Source organism: Chelonoidis abingdonii, chromosome 1 (assembly GCF_003597395.2).
Source record: "Chelonoidis abingdonii isolate Lonesome George chromosome 1, CheloAbing_2.0, whole genome shotgun sequence".
NCBI lineage: Eukaryota > Metazoa > Chordata > Testudines > Testudinidae > Chelonoidis > Chelonoidis abingdonii.
Window position 1 is genome coordinate 193227542 of NC_133769.1, and position 24854 is coordinate 193252395.

The window sequence follows — 24854 nt, forward strand, 5'->3', positions numbered from 1 at the left end:
CAGGTAGCTTCCTCAGCCCAGCCGCCGCCGCTGCTGCTGCTCCCCCGGGCTGCATCGGACAGACCAGACCGATGCCGCACCCCCCGCCAGGCTGCACCAGCGCCCAGGGCGCCCGGCAGCGGCAGCAGCTGCCGCGGGCCGAGCGGCGGAGGAATCCCCGCTCCTGTGCCTGTGAGAGAGCGAGCACGCGGAGGGATACACGCTCGGTCGCTCGGCTCTCACCCACCTCCTCCTCCTCCTCCGCTGCTGATATAGTGCGGCGCGGAGCGGCGCTGGCAGTCACTTGGCGAGTGGCGCTGTCCGGGCTGTGCGTGCGAGCCGGGAGCTGCGGCCAGAGCGGCGGCGGCTGGGTTTTCGTGTGCTCGGCATCTAACTTGGGAACTGTCCACCAGCGTGAGCTCCTGAACATGAACCGCCTCTCTCTCTACCTGCTCGGATTGCTCCTCAGTAGCGGGCAAGGTAGGAGCGGGGCTTTCTTGCATTTCCTAGCTACTCTCCACACCACAATGCGCTCTAATTACAGTCACCAAAAATAAGCAAAGATCGCTTACCCCAAAGGCCATCGGGGAAAAAACCCTGTTCAACCTCTCCCACCACCCCAAAGTTGTATTTTGTTATCGCTTAAAAAAGTCTACAAGAAAAAAAATGTCATTTAGATGGAAAAGAACAGAAAAAACTGGAAGATGCTAACTGCACTTAGCTGCTTTGCTTGGGATCTTGTCTTTTTTTTTTCCTAATAATTAATGTGTTTTGGGTTGTTGGTTTTGTGTGTGTGGTTTGTTTGCCTTTTTTTTTTTTGGAAGAGTTTGTATCAGTAAAAAAAGACAACCTCAAACTGATGCATGTTTTGAAATTCAGGTCTGCTATTTTGTGTGCAGCCAACGTGGGCTTTATTTGTAAGAAAAAGGATTTTGTGTCCCCCCCCCCCGTCCCCGCATCACATTGTCAGTGAGAAGTAATACTTGAAGCCTGCCTGTCAAAATCTTTCTCTTTCGTTAATAAGACGTGGCTGAGGATGGTTCATTTCAGTCTATTGGAAAGCGAAAATGAATTGTTGTGATCAGTAAAGAAGGGTATCTGTGACAGTGAGGTGAATGTGTGAGTATCTATATGTCCGGATATAGGGATGTGTGTATAACATTTAAAATAAAATAATGCTGAAAAGGCAGGTGTTTGGAGAGAAGTGAAATATACTAAGATTACACCTGTATGTACTGTTTGCTTTAATTTTCCTCAGTACAAATATTCACATCATACAGCAGTTGATCCTAAGATATAGATTTGGTGTTTTGTATATTACCTATATGTGTATTTTTTGGATTTATTCTACTTTTAGGGAGAGAGAGGGATGAGGGGGACTGATAGGAGGGGTTGTGCTTGTGGTTATGACACATTGACTGTTCCCCTTTGTGTAAACTAATTACGCTATTTCAAACTGCTCAGACAAGTTTTTGGTGTTAATTTAAAACTGAACTAGATTTCTCTTCCTTCCCTCCTAGTCCCCTGTTCAAGGATCTAAAAATTACATCTGGAATCACCACACTAAATTGCAGGACCTGGTGAAAAATGATTGTGTGTATATGTGTCGCATGCAATTCTTTTTAGGGGGAAAAAGAAAAAAAATCAGTTAAGGGACAGTGTCCGAGCTGGTGCTCCAGACAGTTTTCGCTTCTGCTGCTTTTCTGCCAGCAGGGGGTGGTAGAGCTCCATTCAGGTGATTGCGCTTCTTAGTATCTGGCTGTATTAAGGAAAGAGAGTGAGAGTCTGTCTTCTATCATTCTTCAAGCACAGCTTGATATTTTGGATGTAAAGCCTTCATTTCCCCTTCCCCCGCCCCCTGCCATAGGAGCAGAAGTGACACAATCAGATGCAGATTAGCAGCACTCACACACAGACCAGGGAGCGTTAGAAATGACTATCTATGGCAGAGGGATTTTATCCACTAGCTTGTAAAGTGCCTCTGCGAACTGTTGCACTTAAAAAAAAAAAGGCATTGGGGCTGTAAAGTGCTGCAGATCCCCTCGTAATTGCAGTTAGTGTACGTTTAAAGCTCCTGGCACGTAGAACATTTTATTTAAGAAGTGGTGAGTAGCAAAGAGCCATCAGATACTGTGGAGCTATGCAGAATTGCCTCTGTGCTTTCACCATCTCTGAATGAGCTCTGGAGCTATCACAGTTAAAATTCAGTAACAGTCTGGAGAATTTTCACCATAGCCATATACTGGGGAGGGGGAAGCATTCCTCAGAATTTGCATTGACCCAGCTATATGTAGAGGATATATAGGTGGTGTTTGCAGTGCCTGGAAAGCAGAGAATGGAAGAAAGCAAGTTTGCAAATTGTGATTATTCTCTAGCTGCGCTTGGAAAGGATTGCATAGCCTGGAAATCTAGCACTGCAAGTACCAGGAGTTAGGCAGTGGGGTGAAATTTACAAATACCATTAAGGAAGGCTGAGCAAGAGTTTTAACAATGACAAATGAGAGAGGTGTATGTATGTATGTGTGTGTGTTTCGTACATATATAATATATTATAATATCCGGTGGCACTGTCAACAGACAACCACTATTTTTGTAGAGCAGGGGAACTGTATTAGAAAATCAGGGAGAATGAGACTGTCTAGATGTGGAAGGAACAAACAACCTCAATTGGCTACAATAAAAGGTGAATGGGAGTGAGAGAAGCATCTGTGTAATGAAAATCTCTTTATTTAGGTTGCTATGGGAGAAAAAAAATGGATTTCTGAAAAATAAACACTGTCTGGGCAAGGAATGTATAGATAAAAGTTTACTCAAAGGAAATGACAAAAAAACTGAAGGATTTCTTGAAATGCCTTTCACAATCTGAAAGGCTGCTCTGTAGACACTTGGGATTTATCTTCTACCCAGTCTGAGTATTTGGGGATGCAGTAGCAAGGACTTTCACATCATCAGCATGAGTATTTAAAAAAAATTCTGAATCATCTGTACATTATGTTTTTTTAATAGAGAAGGAGTCTGAATACAAAAATAAGCCAGTCAACCATCACTGCGGTCATTTGCTTTAGAAATACTAAAAACCTAGGTTGAGGATTTATGTTTCCAGCAATATAGTTGCAGTGGATTTTATGAAGCATGATTGAAGCTATTTCATTGGGAAGTGCTGTTAGATTGGGGAAAGGAAATGATGATGTATTTCCTTTTAAGCAGTCAAAACGTTTTGAAACTAAGCAGCTGACTGCAAGCAAATGACAGAAGTGAAAAACTGACTAACTTAAGTGCTTATCAATGTCATAATTAGCTAACAGGGCCAAATACTCCCACTCCTAACTTTCATCATAGAGGAGCAAGTTCCTTTTCACTGGCAATGTCTTTAAGCTGCAACTAAAAAAGATTTTTTTTTGTCACCTCTCATAGGTGCTTAGAGAATCCTTCCAGTGTGGACTGGCCCACATTAAATTAGTACTGGGGGAAAAAGCAACCAACCCCTGCTAAATACCCCCAACAATACTAGGCTATATATAGGTTGATCTTTTATCAGGTATGGAAATATGGGAACAAAAGAGAGTAGGCTTACTCAATCTTTACTAGTAACTATGGACACTGATTGATAGTGAATGAAGCAGTTACCATTCAAGATGTCACTGTTCAAAATTTTACTGGTATGGGTAGGAGACATTTCTCTGGGTTGCCACACTATAATCCTTCCCTTTTAGTAAGCTGGAATACAAAAACTGCTGTGGTCGAATTTCAGTTATTTTAAACCCACACATGATGCTGGGGTAAAAGATGAATTTGTATGTGTATCAAATGGTTTTCCCTGCCATTCCCTGTGCTTGGAGTTTCATCCTTTCCTGATGTAATATGGGGAAAAAAGCATGTTTTTAGTTCTTACCTCTGTGTTGCCTATGCAGAAGTTAATCTGTTCTGCTGCTGTGTTTCCTGCTAGGCACATGCAGTGTTTCATTCCAGAAAGTTCTAATAAGAGTTTATTCATCAGTCAAGAACATCTCTCAAAATAGAGGCCAGATGTGTTACATAGCCTTTTTTGAGTCTTTTTTTGAGTGAGATTGCAGGGATGAAATCCTGGCTCTACTGAAGTCAATGGGAATTGTACCATTGACTTCAGTAGGGCCAGGATTTTACCCCAGATAACATCATCTGGTTGGGTCAAGGGTTTTGGCGCCTTCTGGTACCTTGAAAATCTTCTTTCTCTCCCAGTTACACATTTATAAAACATCAGCAACAAAATAAAAATAAAATACACTCCTAACCTCATCTCCCCATAAAGGAAGTGCATTGCAGCCAACCCGGAATGTCTGAGAGTCTACTGTTTACCAACTGATGGAAGAGTCCTATTTTGGGTGGATACAAGGATACCTGGAAGATACAACAGAGTGATCTTTTACCAAGGCAGGAGTTGTTTCAGAAGTGTCACCTGAAGGTGGATGGTGAGAAAACTGAACATTTTTTAAAAAGAAACAAACAAACATCCCTGTATTTGAAGGGTGGAGGCATTTTAAGTTAGTTTGCAACAGCGCTGTGAAGTGGAAAAAACGTAGAGAAAGTCCCAGGAGCTCTTTTATAGAATAAAGCACCAGAGAGAAAACACTGATTCTTCCTAATAGTTTGAACTAATGGTTGTTGTTTTTTTTTCTAGTGGGAGTTGTTTGTTTATTTAATCATACTTTTATTATACTTGATGTGTGTTAACATAGAAAAATGACCAAATTATAAATGACTTGCAAGAGAAAATTAATTTCCTGCTTTTTTTAAAAGACCTTGGAACACGAACATTATATTTATTTCCCTTTTTTGTGACCTTTCCACAGAGGTTGTCCAGCCCTAGTGATTGTTTGTACATGGTTTTCTTAAATTACTGAAGGAAGTTTACACTCAGCTGATGCCACAGATTCCCATTCAAAAAGGTCAAGATATTAAAATGATGACATTTTAGAAAATTATGACTTATAATTTTGTTTAAATTACAATTTGTGGCTAATTATGCTGTTGTACCTGCATTGTAAGGTGCAATATGGGAAACGAGGACACATTTCAGTCAGTTATGGAATTCAGATAGTCCTTTTTATCCAGATATTAGGCATGAAATGTTCCAAATTACTCCAGCTAAGGATCTGTCCCATCTCATCTTAAAGGACATTTTTGATTTTATAACATTTATTTAATTTATAAAATTAGGGTAATGTGGTTAATGAAGCATATCCTAGGGTTGCTCATATTACAAATTATGATTATTGGTCCGGGCCAATTTTAATAATTTTGAGGATCACAAAGTGAAGTGGCTTGGCAAGAAAAAATGTGGATATTAATTTAAATTGTAGTAGTTCCAGGTTTTTGAAGGCACATTTAAGGCTGAGTGACTAAAATTATGCCTATCATGTTAAACGTATCTTATTAATATCAGGCATTTTAGATTTGATTAATTATGATACCTAAATCTTAAAAAAAACCCAACAACAACAACCCACAGCTCTATCCTCTAGGCTGTTAATAAAATCATTGAATTTTCAGTGGCTAAATTTAAACTCAGAATAACTTACAATTAGAAGTTCAGCATTTAGAACACTATTTGGTATTACTTCAGTAATCTCATGATGGCCAGCTTCAACAAGATAATGCTACATTAACTTCAACAAATTGGTATTTTGAATAGTTTTCTTACATAGACCAAATGTCTATCTAGCCCAGTATCTTGTCTTCTGACAGTGGCCAATGACAGGTGCTCCAGAGGGAATGAAAAGAACAGGTAATCATCAAGTGATCCATCCCTTGTCTTCCATTCCCAGCCTCTGGAAAATGGAGGCTAGGGACACCATCCCTGCTCATACCAAAACCAAAACCCTGCCAAAACCAACACTGCACCCTGAAAAAAAAAAATTACCAAGCAAAAATCACAGGTGTTTTATCTTTTCTGTTGGAAAAGTTTCTATTGTTTTGTAAAACTGAAACAATAACAAATATATACAGACATTATAGTTTTATAAGCCCTTTTTCAGACTGTGAGTAGTTCTACTGAAGACTCATGGGGCTGAGCTACTGCCTAGAGTAGTTAATTGGAGTCTTTCTACTGATTTCAGTGGGCTTTGGATCAGGCCCTAGCACCAGCACAAGTACCTTTCTGATCTGGAGCCACAATGAACAGTTTGGATTTTAAGAAATATAGATTGGGAAGATACCATCTAGCTGGATAACTTTTGATGTGGTTTATGGAACACACTTTCTTGAAGGACTTAATTAACAGAACATTCATAGTGATACACCTATGCTTCAGAATTTACAAAGTTAATGACCTGGCACCGAAGCAGAGTCTTGAACTTCTGAGTCTAAAGTAAGATCTACTGCAAAGTGAGTTATGTGTACTGTACTTATTTCTAGAAAATTATTGGTGCCATGACCAAAATCTGTTCACTTTAGGCAGATGAGTATTTCCATTGACTTCAGTGAGACTATACGAGAATAACAAACAGGACTTGGCCTTCTAACAGGAATTATTTCCTTCTTGTTTCCAATGTGATTAATTTCAGTAAGGAATGATTATTCACTGAACCGTGTTTCTATATAATGAATTTCAGGTTATCTGCAGTTTCTACACTGCAGATGTGACACCTATGCCTAAACAAACTACTGTAAAATACTTTTGTAATGTTTTCCCTTATCCGTCATTTTTTTTTTTTAGAATAGAAATATATTGTTTATTGATTTCCGGTATGATTTAATGGGACCGGTTGAGAAATAGGTTTAAGAGAGGAACTTTGTTCTGAATATGTTTGTCAAATAATGCATTGATAGATCTTTCAGCAAGGCTGCAGCCATATTAAAGACAGGCTGTGATCTCCTCAGCTCTCACACTGTAAGCAGGTTCAGGTCTGATCTGGTCAGCACTTAAGAAAACATCCAAGACAAATCTGGATGCTGCAGGAAGTGATTTTGATAATTCAGTAGGTTTGTGCATAATTCCTTCCCAGTCAGAACTGACAACTAATGTCTTTTAGAGAAGATATAAAAATGGGATCCTGATTGTTCATGGTCATCAATAGTACCATAAAACTTCTCTGAAAAATAGATCAGCCTTTTTCCTTTATATCCTGGCTAAATTTGTTTGTGTTTTGCCTACTTAAAATTCTCTATGTAATTTCAGCTGGGTAGATTATTTTTTATTGTCTTGTTCTAAACAGTTGTACAATGTTGCTGAGCATTCATAAACAGCTACCAAAGGTGGATGCATTTCAGCAGTTTGTGAAGTGGTTCTTTAATGATACATCATTTTGTAAAGCTCTTTAGAATTTTCTGTGTTGAGAAATGATACGTAAATATAAGATATTAATATTAATATCTTGTTTTGCTCCCATCTGCAGTTTCCTTTTCTAATCCGTTAAGTTTACACTGAATATTTACAGTGCAGCCCTAGTTTAAATACCAAGAAGAATGATGTAGTTTTTGTGTAGACTGAAATTCTTGAAGTAGATTGGCGCTATACTAGACAAAATGATGGTGTCCTCAATGTTGTATTCAAACAGCATTCTTTGTAATGTATCATGGATTCCATAGTGAAACAAATTTCCATTGCTGTTCTCATTATTAAAACACGCTGGACCATGTTCAGACCTGGTGTAGACAGTTTCAAATCCATTAATTTAAAGAGCATTGCAGCAGGGTGGAATTTGGCCTACATTGTCTAGTGCTTTGTGAGGGTGGCTTTAAATCTGGCTTACATTTCAAATGAGGAATTTCAAACGGAGATGAGGTATTTGGAGAGAGGTATAGAGCAATGAGAAATAATAGCACTTCTAGCGTTGTAGTACAGATTGTATGCAGGTGTTTCCAAAGTACCTCATAGATGGTTACCTTAATAAATCACAGAGAGGGGTGGTTCTCTCCTTTGCTCATGAATAATGCAAACTCTAGAATTTCTCTTAAATTATAACATAAAAGGTACTGTCCTTTTTTTACTAAACAATCAAAGCAAAATAAACAAAAAGTAATCAAATATTTGTTTCTGTATATGAGATGCTGAAGGATGATTGGTAGAAATAAAATAGTACCCACCGTTTTCTTTGGAGACACTGAACATTCACATATTGTTTATGAACTGGGTACTAGGAGTATAGTTAGAATAGTGTTCAGTCAGCAAAAGTATGGACTCTTCTGTTTTATGTTGATGCCCAGGGGTCTAATTGTACATAAATTTTTTGTTTCATAATTTTTGGGCATAGTGATCAGTTGTTGACAATCATCTTTTTCCAAGCACTTCACATTCAAATAATGTTTCCTTAGATATGCAGAACAAAATCATTGTTGAATAGTACTTTCTGGCAAATAACTTAATTACAATATTTCTTTTGCTCTAGCATCTACTGTGTATCAGATATAATTGATTAGTACAGTCAGATATTACTGTATTTATCTATTATGGTTATGGGGTCAAATTATCCCCTCTGATACACATGTGCAATCCATACTGAAGTCACTTGGTGTTGTATATGCATATACAAGTGGAGAATTTGAGGCCTGACCCTGCTTCTGGTCCTCATGTGAGGTCTTCAGTACTACGGACCGTTGCTCTTAATGTTTCATGTTCCATTTGTAAAATACCTGCATGTTTTCAAGCACTTTTCAACTTAATTGCATTTATATTTTGATATAAATGAAAGGAATTTCCTTTTTTTTAAAAATCAACATTAAATTATTGATTTGCATTTACAAAAATAATTGAAAATTACAAAGATGAAAGTCAGTTATATCAAGGTGTTATTGCCTCTCAATGACTCTGTATGAGATGTTCACTTTATAAGTAAAAATGATTTTCGTCTCTAAATTTCAGTGTTTTATACTCTGAAAGTCAAGCTGGTCTCTTTTCTTGAACATGTATTATCAGTAATAAAAGGTCTTATATAAAATGCAATAATGCACATACACACTCTGTATGAGTGTAGAGTTGTCAGTGTCAGCACCCGGCTTTGAGTGTTTGAAATTCATATCTTAATTTTTCTGATGTGAACAATCTATCGTAATATATTCTGAATGTTCGCTGTATTTATTTCTATACTTATTTAGTGATTTTGGGAAATTGTTTAACATGAGGAACTCTGCTGACTAAATTTTGGGTATGAAACTGCAATATTTCCATGTACAGAACTCTCACTCTCAAAACTGAGTTTTGTTCTCAAGTAAGGCTTGCAGATTCAGGTGTTGTTTCAATTGCAGTTTTCAGGAGCTATTCACAGCTGTGAATAATATGCACCATAATCGCCTTATTCTGCAAGCCTTATTAAGCAAATAGGCAAAAATCTCAAGTAAAGGATACAAGATCAAGATCAAGCTGTATCTTTATGGAATCTAAATAGTGGGTATACTTCTGCTTCTCGAGTGAGTGAGTATCTCCGGAACATTAGTGCTCTATAATAGTATAAGAGGACCAAGTGACATGCTGATGTAATAAACTGGTTGTTTTTGAGATAAACTGTGCTCATTGATTAGAAGGAAGATGTTTTCTTTGTTTATAAAATCTAAATAAAATAGGTCTTGTAGGTATTATATGCAACTTTTGGAATAAATGAGAAAATTTGACCTTTGTGTCTTTTAATCATTAAACAGCTTTAGCTCATCATTACCCAGGTCAATGCTTTGTTGAAAGTAGAATATTTTTTGTAGGGGAATTTACCTTTCAAGGCAAATGCACTGTTTGTGGTTTGTGTATGTCTCACAGGGTTTTTTTAATTATTATTTTTGTTTGGTTTATGGCTTTGTGACACCCATCAAAATTGTTTTTAAGACATTCAGTATTCAGATCATGTCTCTAAGTCATTGAAGCATTGTGGCTGAATGATTGGATGTTAAATGGATTTGTGTCAATTTATGTGCCAGGCATTGAGTCCAACAGCTCCTTAGCACTTGGGTAAAATTCACTTGCTCTCTCCCCACCAATCCATGGGTTTGTATTAGAATTCTGTGAATATTTTTGATCATGTATGCTGTATGATTTATATGATTCTTTTTACAATTGTTTATTGTCTTTGTGGGACTTTTTCAGAGTGGAAATTTTTTACTGTTTTCCTAACTTCATTGTTGAAGTAGCCTGGTTTTACCATTCATAGCAAAATGAGATTGCATAAGTATCCTTTATTTTTGTCAGGAGTGAATTCCTGTCCTGATTATTATTTCTGTGCCGAAAGTATTAGCTGCAATTTCTGTTTGCTGACATGTTGATGCTTATAAAACTATTCTTTATGTGTTTTTAAATATTTTGTTGCGTATGTGTTTTTTTTGTCACACTTCCAGACATCTAAGTGTAAGAAAAGACCTCTCTGGACGGACACCTGAGGAACTTCTTTCTTTATTCTATTCTCTTCTATGAGTACTCAGTTTGTGCTACCTTCCATTAGCTGGGTGGGTGGTTGGATTCTCATTCTGCTTTGTGTTACATGTTAACAGTAAAGCTGATTGGAGAAATTATTTTTTCCTGTGACATTATTTGATGAAAACAAAAACAATTTTGTTCCTGTAGAAAAATTTCTTTGAATTTTTTCAAGTATAAAAAATGGGGGGTGGGGGAAGTTGGTTTCTCAATGAAAACCTAACATTTTATGGCAACCCAGACATTTTCTGAGATTTTTCTCTTTTAACAAAATGATTACACTGCACCTGAAGCTGGTCGTGAATGTTGTCCGGGCTTTCTAAAGGAAGGTAACAGTACTTTATGGTAGTGGTGGGAAGGAGGTCAAACTACTGCAGAAAAGTGGGTGGCAGTCAGTTTTGTGGCACTGACTCATCTCTGGGAATGTAAGGGACAGAAGGCTTAAAAGGTGCAAGCCCCTGGCATTGGAAGCCCTTTCTCCACACAGCAGGCAAGGCAGCACCCACCTTCCCTCCCAATGTCAGGTTTGGTTAGGATCTGCTGTGGGCATTGCACTAGTTGCTCCTTTTTAGGGGGGCTGGGGATTTTCCCTCACAGCATATTGGCTTCAGTGGAGTGGGGTTTTTTCGCCTTCCCCACAGTGCGTATGAGGGAAGACCTTTTCTGGTGAGGAGAAAAGATGGTTAGGTGATATGTTGCAACTTGTTTTGTAAGTGTGGGGCACGTGTCCAGGGCAGGTATTCCCAGAGGGAAGGCATCCCAGTGACCAGATAAATTGCCTAGGACTTTAAAGGATTTAAAAAGAGGTATTGGTTAAAGGAATGGAATGGGTGGTGGTGGTTCGGGGCTCCTGTGATTGGTATGGCAGGGAGTCATTTGACTAAACACAAAGTTACCTGCACTGTACACTTTTATCTGCCAGGTGGTCCCAGACATCTAATAATAAAGTTGCAGCTTAATTAAATCCATATCAAATGTCTCCTGCCCTTCTTTTGGTATAGCCCGACAAAAGCTATTTTCCGTTTCTTATTTTGTTTGTGGTATTTTTCCCAGTTCCAATGAAACTTTTTGACCAGATATAGAAAACAGGCAGTTCTTATACATTTATTATTATTTATTTGTATTTCTGTACTGCGTTAAGGCCCTAGTCATACACCAGCACCCCACTGAACTAGGTACTTTACAAACACAAGAACAAAAAGACCATCTCTGCACCAAGGTTGTCATCTCTCATTCTGCTTTAGTGCCGCTTTGTCAATCCTGACTTTTTGGGCAAGAAGAAATTTACATTTGCTCCTGACTTTTTGCAAGATCTCACCTTCTGTGGTTGAATTGGCAAGTCACTAGGCCATCTTTCAGATTTCAGATTTTGTTTGTAATTTAAGTTTATACATCTCTACATAAATTATAAGAAGGGATTGTTTCCCCATTTGAGCCTTTTGTTTTTGAAAGTGGAATGTCTCCTTTCTTATACCCAATCTGGTCTCGGTCAGGCTAGATAGGAGTATCCTTTTCTGTGTGTATGTTTTTAAAAGGAGAATACATCATGATGCTATCACTTTAGATACATTTCTATATAAACCTTATTCAAAATGTCTTCTGTGTTATACTGAACAGTTATACTACTTAATCGCAACTTGAATGTCCTTGTGACTATTTTCAAGATTCTGGGTAGGGTGACCAGATAGCAACTGTGAAAAAACAGGACAGGGGGTGGTGGTGGGGGTGGAGGGTGGGAGGCAAGAGGCACCTGTATAAGAAAAAGTCCCAAAAAATGGGACTGTCCCTTTAATAACGGAACATCTGGTCACCCTATGAATGTGAATGGGTCCAATTCTGAAGGGTGCAGAGTATCCTCCACTCACATAAAATTCAAGAAGAAAATCTCTGGGGGTTGCTCAGCAACTCAAAGGACTTAGCTGCAGGTTTTGGTGATCTAACACAAGGCTATATTAACCCATAGATCTGGTCATTTATGGAGAGGTGTCCTATTTATACTAATAAAAACAATATTGGAAAAGCTGACGGTGCATACATGAATTTTATAACTTTATCTGTGAATATTTAATCTGAAAATCAGCAGCACATTAAAGAAATGTGAGGAGAGCTCAAGGCACAGCTTGTGAGACCTTAGCATGTCTGAGGACATGAAGAGGTCTGCCAGAGAAGGGACTCATCAAACTTGGAAGGCAGAATCTTATTCTTACCGTATTTGTACAGTTCAAGTGTACTTTGAGCACATAATGTTTTTCATTGTGGTTCTGAAAGATTTAAGTATTAACACTGGAAGACCATCGTTAGCTTGATGCATGGTATGCAAGGCTGTCCTTCTGTGCTTAACTATGGGTTGTGTTTTTGTCATAAGAATTTCTCTCCATTAAGGTTTGAACAGAGATCAATAGGACTATTTCCTGGAGACAGAGTGAACACTGTGCAGATGTCATTTTTTGTGATGTCAGTATCTATTATACGTGTCTGTTTGTAGGGTAACCTTTTTGCATCCAAAAAATAAGCTAAGATGAGAGATTGTCAAACTTTTATAAGAGTTGCAGTATCATGGCATTTCTCATAAGTCTAACTTGGTTTCACAAATATATGTTCTGTATTTTCAGTTCACATTCCTTTTACAACATTTTGTATCTCTGTAAATATATACTGATGTTCCCAATTTTTCAGTGATTTGGTTTCATTGCAGCATGTTTAGACAATTAGAGGCCACTTTTTAACATGCTTATTTACTAAACTCACTGAAAGGTAACTCCAGAGAGTATAAAGTTCCAGATATGTCCCTTTACTCTGTAAATGTAGATCACCAGGATAAAGAATTACCAAACCAGCGAAAATAACTATTTCTAAGTAATTGTTAGCAAGATTGCTCAGCAAAGCAAAATAGTTTTTAACACACACAAATATTCTTGTTACATACATCATCTAGAGTATCATTTTATATATTTGTTAAAAAGAGAAGATATTGTGAATTAAATATTTTTGTCCATTTTTAATATTTGTCATGATTAATCATTTTGTCATATACATTACATTATATTATATTTTACATTTGGGGACTAATGTCTCAGATCAAGTATGAACGGAGTGGGAATAGTTAACTTTGACTATACTGAAAGAAGGACAGGAGACACTTGATATGGATTTTAATCAGGCTGCAACTTTATTATTAGATGTCTGGGACTCTTCAGCAGATAAAGTGTACAGTGAAGGCAAATCCATGTTTATTCAAATCGTTACCTGGGGCTTCAACCCCCTTCATTTTCCATCAAAGTCCCCAGCCAATCCATGGCTTGGACCTTACCATCCACCCCCCTCATAGGAGGTTAAGGTGGGCTATAAGAATGGAGAGTGGTTGGTTCCCAGCCATAACAATCATACCGTCCCCAGCCTCCCTCCCCTGTTGTGTTCCTTTATCCAGCACCTTCTTTTAAGTGCTTTATCAGGCCATTTATCTGGTCACTGGATACCTTCCCTATGGAGTACCTGCACTGGACATCCGCCACCAGGAAGTGCCAGCAATTAGCTTGGCTGCCTCCCCCACAAACCCAGTCGGGTTCCCAGACATCTCCCAATGGCCTCTTTTATAGCAGCTCAAATAGGTGAAGCCCCATTCTCCCAAAAGAAACCGTTGTCCCTTGCACTATGCCAGGATCATCAAGGACGCCAGCAGCTGGGTTGTCAATGATCAGGTACCGCAACACACGCCCCTCTGTAGCGGGCAGTATCTGTGACTAGCATTCCAGATCCTGAAATTGGAAGAACTCATTAAAACTTCCTTTATAGCTGAGCTGTGTGCCTGGAGCCAAGAATTTCCATGCCACTGACAACATCATATGCTGAGACTCCATAAAGCCAGCGTCATCTGCTTGGGTTCGTTGCTAGTTCCTGGTGCAAGCTCATGAAATCTGTCAAACTGAATAAGAGACAAGTCATATGCTGTGCCATTATTCATCCCTGGCACGTGCTTGGAAGGAAAACAGATGTTAAAGTTTAAACATTGTAGAATTCACTAACTTCATAACCGTGTGTGATCTGTAAATTTGGCAATTGATAACCTGTAGCACTACCATGTTGTCACACCTGAAACACACCCTTTAATTAGCCAGTTCTGGTTCCCAAATAACCATTGCAACTAAAATGGGGAAGAATTACAGGAAAGTCGTATCATGCACAGCCTCATTTTGCGTCCAGATAGCAGGCTGTTTCTGCCTTGAGAAAACACCCCAAAACCTGTACCCCCTAAAGCATCCAAATGGATTTTTAAACCCCCTTGTAATAACCATTACTCCCTCCACAAGGACACCCCACTACATTGACTCAAAAAACGTTCCCACACCTTCTAGTCTTCCTTCATCTCTTTATTAACTCATATGTAATGGTGTGGCCTGGCTATGCCTGCTGTTGCCACCAGAAGCCAGGCACAAAATGCGTGCCCCATGTCAACAACTATGCAGGCAAAGTTCAGGTGCCCCAGAATAGACTGCATGTCTTGCAGCATCAGTTTTTTGGCTCCTACAGCTCTCCTGAGCAATCTAAATAGCTCCAGAAGCTTATCCTGAGGGAGTCGCAGTATGCCCGCTCTGGTGTCCAGCTCGATCCCCAGGTAGGTCAACGTAGTGGACAGGCCCTCTGTTTTTGCTTCCGCTAGGGTTACCCCCAGTTGTTTAGCCAGCACCTGAAATGTGTCCAACAGATGAATACTCTCATCTGACGTGGCTTGTCTCACAAACAAAAAGTCATCTAAATGATGCACCACTTGTCATAGTCCAGCTGCCTCTACCACTGCCCAGTGCAACATTGTACTAAATTTTTCAAATTCTGAACAGGATATCGAACAGCTCATGGGCATAGCCTTGTCACAACAAAATTGTCCCTCACAAGAGAAATCCAAAAGGTCAAAATTCAGTGGGTCCACCAACAGCAGTCGAAAAGCAGACTTGATATCACACTTAGCCATTAGTGTCCCCGGGCCACAAGACCTAATAATACAAATGGCTTCATCAGTGGAGGAATAGCGCATGAATATAGCGCCGGGTCTATCCCATCATTAATAGAGCCATCTCATGGGTACAAGAGGTGATGAATTAATTGGTATATCCCTGGAGTCTTCTTGGTGATCAAACCTTGGGGGAAACCCTTAAGTTCTCTATAGGTAATTGATCAAAATGCCCTGCCACCCTGCTCTCATTTAATTTCTGTGTAATCTTTCCTTGAACAATATGTCCCATCCCAAACACTGACTTCAATTTTTTTGGATTCATGTGGGCCCTACTCCCTATAACGGGATCTCAAATCCCACAGTAAATCCCTCCCACAAATATGCTCCATCTGCTTTGTTAGGGTAATCTCAGAGGAGAACACTTAGCACCTCTGTCCTAACTGTTGTTGGTGCCCGTGCCCATTGCACTGCACCCAGCTTGCCCCTCTTCCCTGCCTGTGTTCTGTGTCCCATAACCTGTTCCAGCCGAGCCAAAGCTGTCATTGGCACTTGAGCCACCCACAATCCTGTTTCCTCCTTCTGACTGTCCCCTACCGCTCTGGCAAGAATGGGCTGAATAGGTCCCAAAACATGTCTTGCAAGCGGGCCTAAATTTACAGGTGCTGTGAAAACAACCACTGTCATTAAATGCCCACAAATATAATTACATGACTCAGCCCCCCTGAGCTTCCTGTAGGATGAACCAGCTACTGTCTGTGTGAACTCCTGGTCCCCTTGGAGTCATCCACTCCAGTCCCAGTATGTGACGAGATGTGTCCCACCGGATCCCAGTTTATGTTGCTGCCTTCAATCAAAACTCCTCATCATAATTAAGAGAGGACATGCCCCTAAACATATTGTATGCCCGCCTGATTGTGTCCATACACTTAAACAAGGGAGGGCTTCTCTCTGGGTAAGCCTGTACTATCACACCTGCATAGATAAGGAAGGCAGCCTCCCAGTTTTCCCATGTTCTAGGCATGCTTGGCCGCTTGGGCAGCTCCCTATTCCACTTGCTGTGCCCAGGCTTACTCTCTGTCAACACCTCCCTATGCAACAAGGATCATATGTCCATGTATTCCCCTCTCAGGACTTCATTCTTAGTTGTACTGAGCAGGTGAACTCCCATCGGGTCAGCCACCCTGGCATAACCGTACTCAGGACTGACTTATGGAATATCCTCAGTTCCCCGCACCTCCCCACCCTGCCTAAAAGCTGGTGAGTCAAAATGTACCCAGGAGCTTCATCCCCACTGGGGCTCTCATACCCATGCGGGGTCACTGCCCCACCTGCCCATCTCCTGCCTCACAAACTTGAGGTCATGCCAAGCCTACCGTGTCCAGACCTCTCATTCAGAGATGCCTGAAGTTGTTGCAGCAATTGCAAATGAGCTTGAAGCAGCTCTTTATCACCATTCATGGCCCCATCAGGGATGCACTCCCCAGTTGGGTCTGCCATGGGTCTCTGAGACTCCTGCTCCCAGGCCCAGACTATTTATTACCCCGCTAGACCCATTCCTGTCCCCCCTAGGTAAACTCACAGACAGTTTGAGCCCAGACCTTACGCCTCACTGAGGCCCCTGCAATCGTCACTCATTGCCACACTGCAAGGCAGGATATCACCTGGGCCAACAGTCCCACCCCAAATCTCTGTCTGTTGCAGGTCATACTCACCCCTGGAAGTAGCGTCACTCCATCTCTTGAGTTCAGTGGAAAAAAACATCCTGGTTCTGGGTGACTCCGTACACTTTGAAAGGTCCGCATGCTGTTGAGACAAACTCAGAAACAACTTCACTGACCACTTGCCACACAGCACTGCTGACCGTCCCACTAGGAAACATAGCCTGTCCACCTGCATGAGTGGATTCTTTCCCATGAGCATCTCCATCCCTCAGCTCATGAGGCCTGCTGTGTGGGGAAAAAAAGGGCTTTCAACACTCAGGGCTTACACCTTTATAGCCTTCTGACCTCACATTCCTTGTGGGGGGGAAGTCAGTGCAAAAAGCTGACCACCGCTCACCTTTTGCAGCAGTTTCTGACCTCGTTTCGCCCCCTCTCCTCTGCCATAAAGCACTGCTGCCTTCCTTTGGCGACAATGTTCCCCCCATTTCGGGGGTGTGGTGCGGTTATTCTCAAAGATTTACTGAGTTGACTTTGAGCTTTGCCCTACACCCATTTGACACAAATCTCTCCTTTGAGCTGTGCTTCCATTTATGGACAGAATACAATGTAACTGCATTATTTGAGCTTTATTTTTCTGCAGTTTTATTTTCTTTCCAATGGGGGTAAATCATCTAGTTCAAAGCTGCTCATCTTTTAGATATAGGAGGGCTGGTTTGGTGTTACAGTAGTACATTAGTGATCCACAGGCCCAAGTGGCATCAAAACAGCTAGTTTAAGTGAGAAATTTAGTGCTTGATCTGCTGTAATAATTACAATAAATAAATAAAATATGTTTTCCCACAGTACAGGAAAGAGATAAAGTCTGTTTGAAAGTAGGTGATCTCTATCCAATTTTTAATGCATGGGTGTCCAGCTATTTAAATCAACACTCATAACTGACATCATTGTTGTTGTTTGTTTGTTAGTCTTAGGAGAGATGTCAAAGACTAAGTGAAAGTGGAATCTTTCCTTCCTTAGTGCTAGAAGTGATGTCTCAGAATCAATATTGCAGGATGGTGTGGGGAGCTTGCATTCCTCCAATAAGAAGTTGTACCTCTACTATATATAAATAAAGAAACACAGTTTCCAGGCCTGTCCATCCAATATCATTCATGAGGACTAAAATTATCTGTCTTAGGTATGATCCCCATTCTCATAGTATCTGAGTGTCTTGCAGTCTTTTATGTATTTATCCACACAACACGCCTAAGAGGTAAGGAGATGGGAACGGAGGCACAGAGAGATATGTGACTTACTCAAGGTCACACAGGAGATCTGTGACAAAAAATGGTAGTTGAATCCAGGGGTCTTTCAAGTCTAGTCTAGTACCCTAACCACTGGACCATCTTTAAAAATACTAATTGTAGTGCCAGCCAGTCTTGACTCCCCCATAGACCACATTTCTACTCTTTTTATTAGTTACTTAATATATGACATTTTTGTGAGACTGTCCACATAACTTATTGTACCAAATTATTAGTATTCATATATTAAGAGTCAAACAGTAACATTTTGGAAGGCACTTTATGGTTGCAGCCCCAGACTGGATTTGACTTGGTATGACTGCAATATGAAAGTATTGGGAGTGTGTCACCATTTCGCAGGCCACTCAGTCCTAGAGACAAAAAGGGGTTATGAAATGCGGAAAACGACAGAGCTGCCTAATACATCCTCTACTAGGGTCAGGCTTACACACCACCTTAGCCAGCAAATGTCACCTGGGGCTGTAGATGCACCACTGCCAATCTAAACAATTCACATAATTTCTGTTTAAAAGCAAAACAAAATTGGAATCTGTTGGATATCTAAGTCCAAAACTTACATTTAGGAAGGGATCGTTGTCTAATGAGTAGAGCACAAGAGTGGGCATCAGGAATTCTGGCTTTTGCCCCTGGCTCTTACTCTGAGTGATTATGTGACTTTTTTCATTTAGCTTCTCTATGCCACCTTCTTCCTTTTTAGAAATTGGGTCAATAATACTTGCACACAGGGATATTGTGAGGCTTCGTTCATGTTTGGGACGTGTTTTGACATCCCTAACAGAAAGGCACGACAAGTTCTAAGTGGTACAGTTCAAAGGGCTATATATGTGAAGTTATTTACTATTTTTCTTAAAATATATATGCTAGCCAGTTATGTGGTGAGTCAATTAAGAAGTGATGATCTTTAGACAGCAAAGAAAATGTACCATCTTATAAGAAATATCTCAGGTTTGTTAAATTAACAATTGTTGCATCATCTGTGATCAAGATAACCATTGATGTTCAGCATAATAACAGAGGAATAACTTGATCTCGATCCAGCTGTTGACATGAAAAGAGAGGACCTATTAATAGGGAGGAAATACTTCAAAAAGGAGGTAAAGGAGGCACCATTTTATAGTGGTTGGAGCAGAGGAAATAGGAAGTAGTAAACCTGAGCTCTGTTCCCAGTTACCCTAGGTCACAGGACATGACAGTGGGAGAAGTTACTTCACCTGCCTGCCTCGGTTTTATAATCTGTAAAATGGGAATACAAATACTTAGCCGCTTTTTGTCAGGTGGTTTGATATTCTTACATAAAAGCCACTATAAGTGTGAAATACTGTGATATTAATGAAGAAAATCAAGCCTGGATTTTTTTTTTCTTAGCTGTCCTGAAGGATAACTATTTTTCTGCACATAAAACTGTGATAACATTTTACCAACTTAGAAGCAAATCAGCAACATTTGTGGCATAGTCAAATTAGTTGTTTCTGTGTTCGTGGTCTATTTAGTTTATTGTATTATTATTTATTTATATTATGGTGGCATTGAGAAGCTTCAGCTGAAATTGCTGGCCATTGTTGTAGGTACTGTACAAACACCTCTTGAGACAGAGTCCCAGTCTTGTAGAGTTTACCATCTAAATAGACATGACACACAAAGGGTAGGAGAAAGGAACTATTAATCTCCCCATTTTATTAATGCAAAATGAAACAAAGAGAAACTAACTGCTTACCCAAGGTTACAGAGGCAGAGGCAGGATTTAAACCCAGGACTTCTGAGTTTCACAATAGTATCTTAATTACAAGATCATCCTGCCTCTGTTATATGACAAGACAAGGGTTCTCAAACTTTTGCTCTCTGAGCCCCCGCCAACATACTATTTAAAAAACCCTCCACAGTCTATCTCTGCCACAGGAACTGTTTTTCTGCATATAAAAGCCAGGGCAAGCATTAGAGGGCAGCAGGCAGGGCACTGCCTGGGCCCCATGACACATGAGGCCCCATGAAGTTAAGTTAGTCAGGCTTCAGGTTCAGCTCTGGGCACTGGCGGGGGTCAGGGCTCAGGTCTTCAGCCCCGTGGGGTAGGGCTTCAGCTTTCTGCCCTGGCCCCACCAAATCTAATGCTGGTCCTGCTTGGTGCCCCCCCGACACCTGCTAGTGGCCCCCCCAGAGGGCCCCAGACCACAGGTTGAGAACCACTGTGATAAGACATAGTAGCAAAACTGGCAACAAAGGTGATGATTAGGATATTAATCTCACACTTTCAGTCTCTGGGAGCAAAGAATATCCTCAGCCCTCTGTCTCCGGGGGCTTGAAACTTGCATGAGGGAACTGAGGCCAGACTGGTTGGTCAATGTGATTCAGCACACTTCCCGGGCCGTCTGTGGAGACCCACCTGGAACCTAAATCTCCCCTCCCATTGCAGAGTACCCAAGGGAGGACCCTGACAGTATCATCCAGTATCATGCCCTGCCCCAGGGGATGAAGTCCGCTCCAGTGCAGCTACTCCCAAAACTGCAGTTGGCCCAAAATATGTGTATTAATGTCTGACTAAATGCCGTCTCTACATTAGTAAAAAGACTACGCACAGGACATGCAAAAGTGTATATCTCTTATATTCTGAAGCATATCCTCTTGAGTCTGTTCTGAGTAGTCATTGATTTAAAAAACAACTAAGCAAATACTCTCTTTGCTGGGAAATCTAAGAAAAATTGCCAGAGTTTTCATAAGACCTTGATACAGACATTGCATTATGCACTCAGCTCAGTACTCTGGCTCTGTAGCCGTAATTACAATAAAATAGGATACAGTCAAGATTATTTTTCATAGTTTTGAAATAATCGCTCATGGTTTATCTCTTTGAAGGATGAAAGCAAATTCTGAATCCTTACCAAATTGTTTTCCCTCTGTGGGAAAACAGACCATTTTGTTATTACAGGTTGGTCTTGACTATTGGACTGCTAACCTATTCCAAAAAAATGATAAAATATTATATGAGAAAAAGGGAGGTCATATTTTGAGCCTACCAGTACTTTTGTATCTCTCCAGGGCTGGCCTTAGGGAAAATGGCACCCCAGTGAACTTTCTTTGGCACCCTTTAAGTACAGCTACTTGAGCAGTGGGTGGCTGCTCAGCAGGCAGAGCATCAGCAGGTGGAGTGGCAGCAGCACTGTAGGAGTCATGCTGCTGGGAGGGTAGAGAGAAGACACATCTGAGCCCCTGGCTCCCACTCCATAGCCCCATTTACCTCCTTCTCCTGCCTCCCAGGTGGACTCGTCCCTTCTGCAGCTTCTTGACCCCGGTGACCCCTCTGACCCCAGCAACCTGGGTGTTGTATATCTCTAACAAGCCTTGTTACTAAAGTTGCTGCACTAGGAATCAGTTTACTTGAGTTCTGTTCCCTAGTCTGTACTGATTTGTCAAATCGGTCATTTTGGAGTCACTTTCGCATTATGAGGTACTGTTTCTCTTTATTTAAAATAGGGATGATCATGCACAGCCATCTTTGTATTTTGCTTTGAGGCCTATGGATTTTTTAAAAAAATGTACACATTATGTAATTGCTAGATCTTATCCTAATGGTGAGGTTAGTTCAAGAAATAAACAATAAAGCCATAACAATTTTGATTAGAAAAATCAAGGAAATACTGAAAGTAACTGATAGAGAATAATTTTGTTTAAAAGGGGGCATTTTGGGAGGAACCTTGTACATACAACCAAATAGTGAATATTTGCCTACAAAAGTGGAAGTTACTATCCAGGTGGATGCTCTCACCCTCATTTTATGATACAGAGAGAGTTCTGGAATACCAGTTCCAATGCATATTTCCAAAATATCTCCTTACACAAAGGAGATGAAGGAGCAATCAGAGAAAATGGGTGTGTTCCATCCATAGCTATATTCACATGATACAGAACATCCACTGCAACAAACTGGAGAAGCTCTGTAAATATCAGTATAACCTATTTCAGGTCAGGGCTTGGGGATAGGAGAAGAGGAATTATTACCAGGAAGAGGAACAAGAGGCAGATTGCCAAAGAGGGTTCATTATGGGACCCCGATGTCACGGTAGTTTTCAGAACAGCCTGTATTGCATATTTGGTAAGTTTGGGGTGGCTGGCAGAGGATCTGTGATACACCTTTGCTTGTGGAGCACATGCTGTTCATGCTTATAACTGAGGACATTTTAGAGATAACCATCCTTCCTTCAGCATGTTCTGCCAATTCCCAGCTACACAGACTCATGGCTTTGAGTCCCAGCTAAGTTTTTTCACCTCGATTTATGTGCTATTTGGAATTAGCCATATAACAACAATCATAAATATATTACTTACCTAGGAACTTTCAACTGAGGATTGCAAAATAATAAAGGCTGATTTATGCTTTTTGTTCAGATGAGCTGCACTGAAGAAGATGATGGGCCACCTAAATGGAGGTGGCTAGAGACACAATAGGTGACATCTTGACTCCACTGATGTTAATAGCAAAACTTGCAGTGACTTCAGTGGGCAGGGATTTCACTAATACCTCCTATGTTTTGAGGCGAGTATTTTGTAATGTGTCCCCTGCTATAGCCATGCTAGTGCCCACCAGTGTGTGTGCCCTGCCTTTGTCCCACACAGAGACACCTATTCCAGGGCCTCTAGAGCAGTTATCTCAAACTGGGGTCACCGCTTGTGCAGGGAAAGCCCCTGGCAGGCTGGGCCGGTGTGTTTACCTGCCCCATCCATCTGATCGCGGCTCCCACTGGCCGCGGTTCGCTGCTGCAGGACAATGGGGGCCGCTGGAAGTGGCAACTCCAGTTTGAAAAACACTGCTCTAGAGCTTCCAGAAGTAATACCAGTCTCTCTTGTCATGTGCTGAGTACTATCGGAAAGCAGAAAGACTTCTCCTCTTCTCCCCACACCACATAGGTGCACTGAGGCAGAATAACTCCCTGCCTGTACACTGTTAGGGAGACATAATCTGTGTCCCACTTCTAAGTTTAATGGTGACTATTGACACTGTTTTCTACCTGAGTAATATAATTGCACGGAAAGGTAATCGGTCTTGACCGTGGATACAAAGTGAATCAGGGGTAGAGCCCGGAAGAGCACTCACCTGATTTATGTCCCTAGACCACACAGCCCTGTAGATAGTACAGTAATCCCCAAAAATGCAAGTTTGAATTTTGGAAAGATTTTTAACTTTAGCACTACATTTGAAAGTCTTTAAGCTTTGCAGTTATATGTTCCATAACCTATATCCACCATAGGCAGAACCAGGAGTTTTCATGAGGATTGTAAGGGAATGGGGGTGGTGGGTGTTTGTTAGCGTTGTATATTGAGTAAACATTTTCTGCAGATGAGAGAAATCTGAGTAAAATTAAACTTCCTTTGTTCTGTTTGAACTTAAACACAGTTGCTTCTGCTTTAAGATGGCTTGCTTAACAAGGACATCCCTATTTGTGTTACAAACTATGATTTGTCACATGCAATATATATATCTTTTTTCTAATCTTAATTGTTAACTTTTCCAGAGCAAATCTGTCACTTTGACAAGATGGATTTCGTATTTAATCTCCAGCCCTTAATGCAATACTATGAAAAAGATCCTTTCTGAGTCCAAGTTCTTCGTTGTCATGTTGCTAGTGAGCGTTTCTGACCAGAATGCAAAGTAGTTTTAATCCATACATCCCTTTTTCTGTACTGGGATAGATGCCAAATCTATGCCAGCGATTAACTTTTGAATGTCAGCTGTAACAAAATACAGTTTCAGTGTAATTTTGACCATTTAACTAGTTAAGGAACTGTTTTCATGAAATAGTAGTAGAGTATATTTTTGTTTCACAGGAATATTCAGGCTGTTTAACATCTCAAAAGAGAGGGAGAGAGAGGGTTAGAGTACAAGAACATTCAAATTGTAGAATTTTTTTTAAGATTGATTTTTAAGAAACATCTTTTATTAATTTCTCAAATGATAGCATACTGGATTGCTGACTGATAAAAGTGACATAAAACTGTAGTAGTTTTCAAGTACTCTTTACAGAAAATGTATGGAATGATTGTTCCAGTTCTTCTGTGTCCTTGCAAAAGGGAAAGAAAACAATAATACTCCTTCCTCCTCCCCACATGCCTGGCTGTAATCATTAGGATAACATTGTCTGAGACTCTGGGTAGAAAAAGTATTGTAAAAATAGAAAAAATACTTACAATATCAGAAAAATCTGATCAAGCAGCAGCTGTCAATCAAGAGCAAAGTACATGACCCCATTAGATGGAGCTGAGTGAATAATACACAACAAATAATTTATTCAGATTATTAGTATATTTTCTGTTTGCAAATTGTAAAACAAATCAACATTTAAAAATGTATTTGTCATTCATAATTAACTCATTATTTCTTCAGCAAATAAGTTTTAGTCTGCAGATGGCATGGGAACAATTTGTATTTCCAGTTTCTAGTATTGATTAGTTGAATACTGTTTTTCTGTTTTAGAAATACTACAAATTATGAATTGTGTGATGAAATATATACAACATATTCACTTAAGGTGAACTTTATACTGAAATCTTAAAAATACACTTTTGTGAGTATTCTTGCTAGTAAAACTCAAACACTGGAATGA

At 40.2% G+C, this 24854-nt stretch overlaps 1 protein-coding gene across 1 annotated transcript in view; it reads left to right on the forward strand.

Moving 5' to 3' along the window:
* Positions 1 to 266: 266 nt before the first annotated feature.
* Positions 267 to 24854, forward strand: part of NCAM2 (neural cell adhesion molecule 2) — a 586807-nt gene continuing 562219 nt past the window's right edge. The window contains exon 1 of the mRNA XM_075063719.1: positions 267 to 459. Coding sequence (XP_074919820.1) covers positions 408 to 459 — 52 coding nt within the window. The 5' untranslated portion in view covers positions 267 to 407. The remainder of the gene's footprint in view (positions 460 to 24854) is intronic.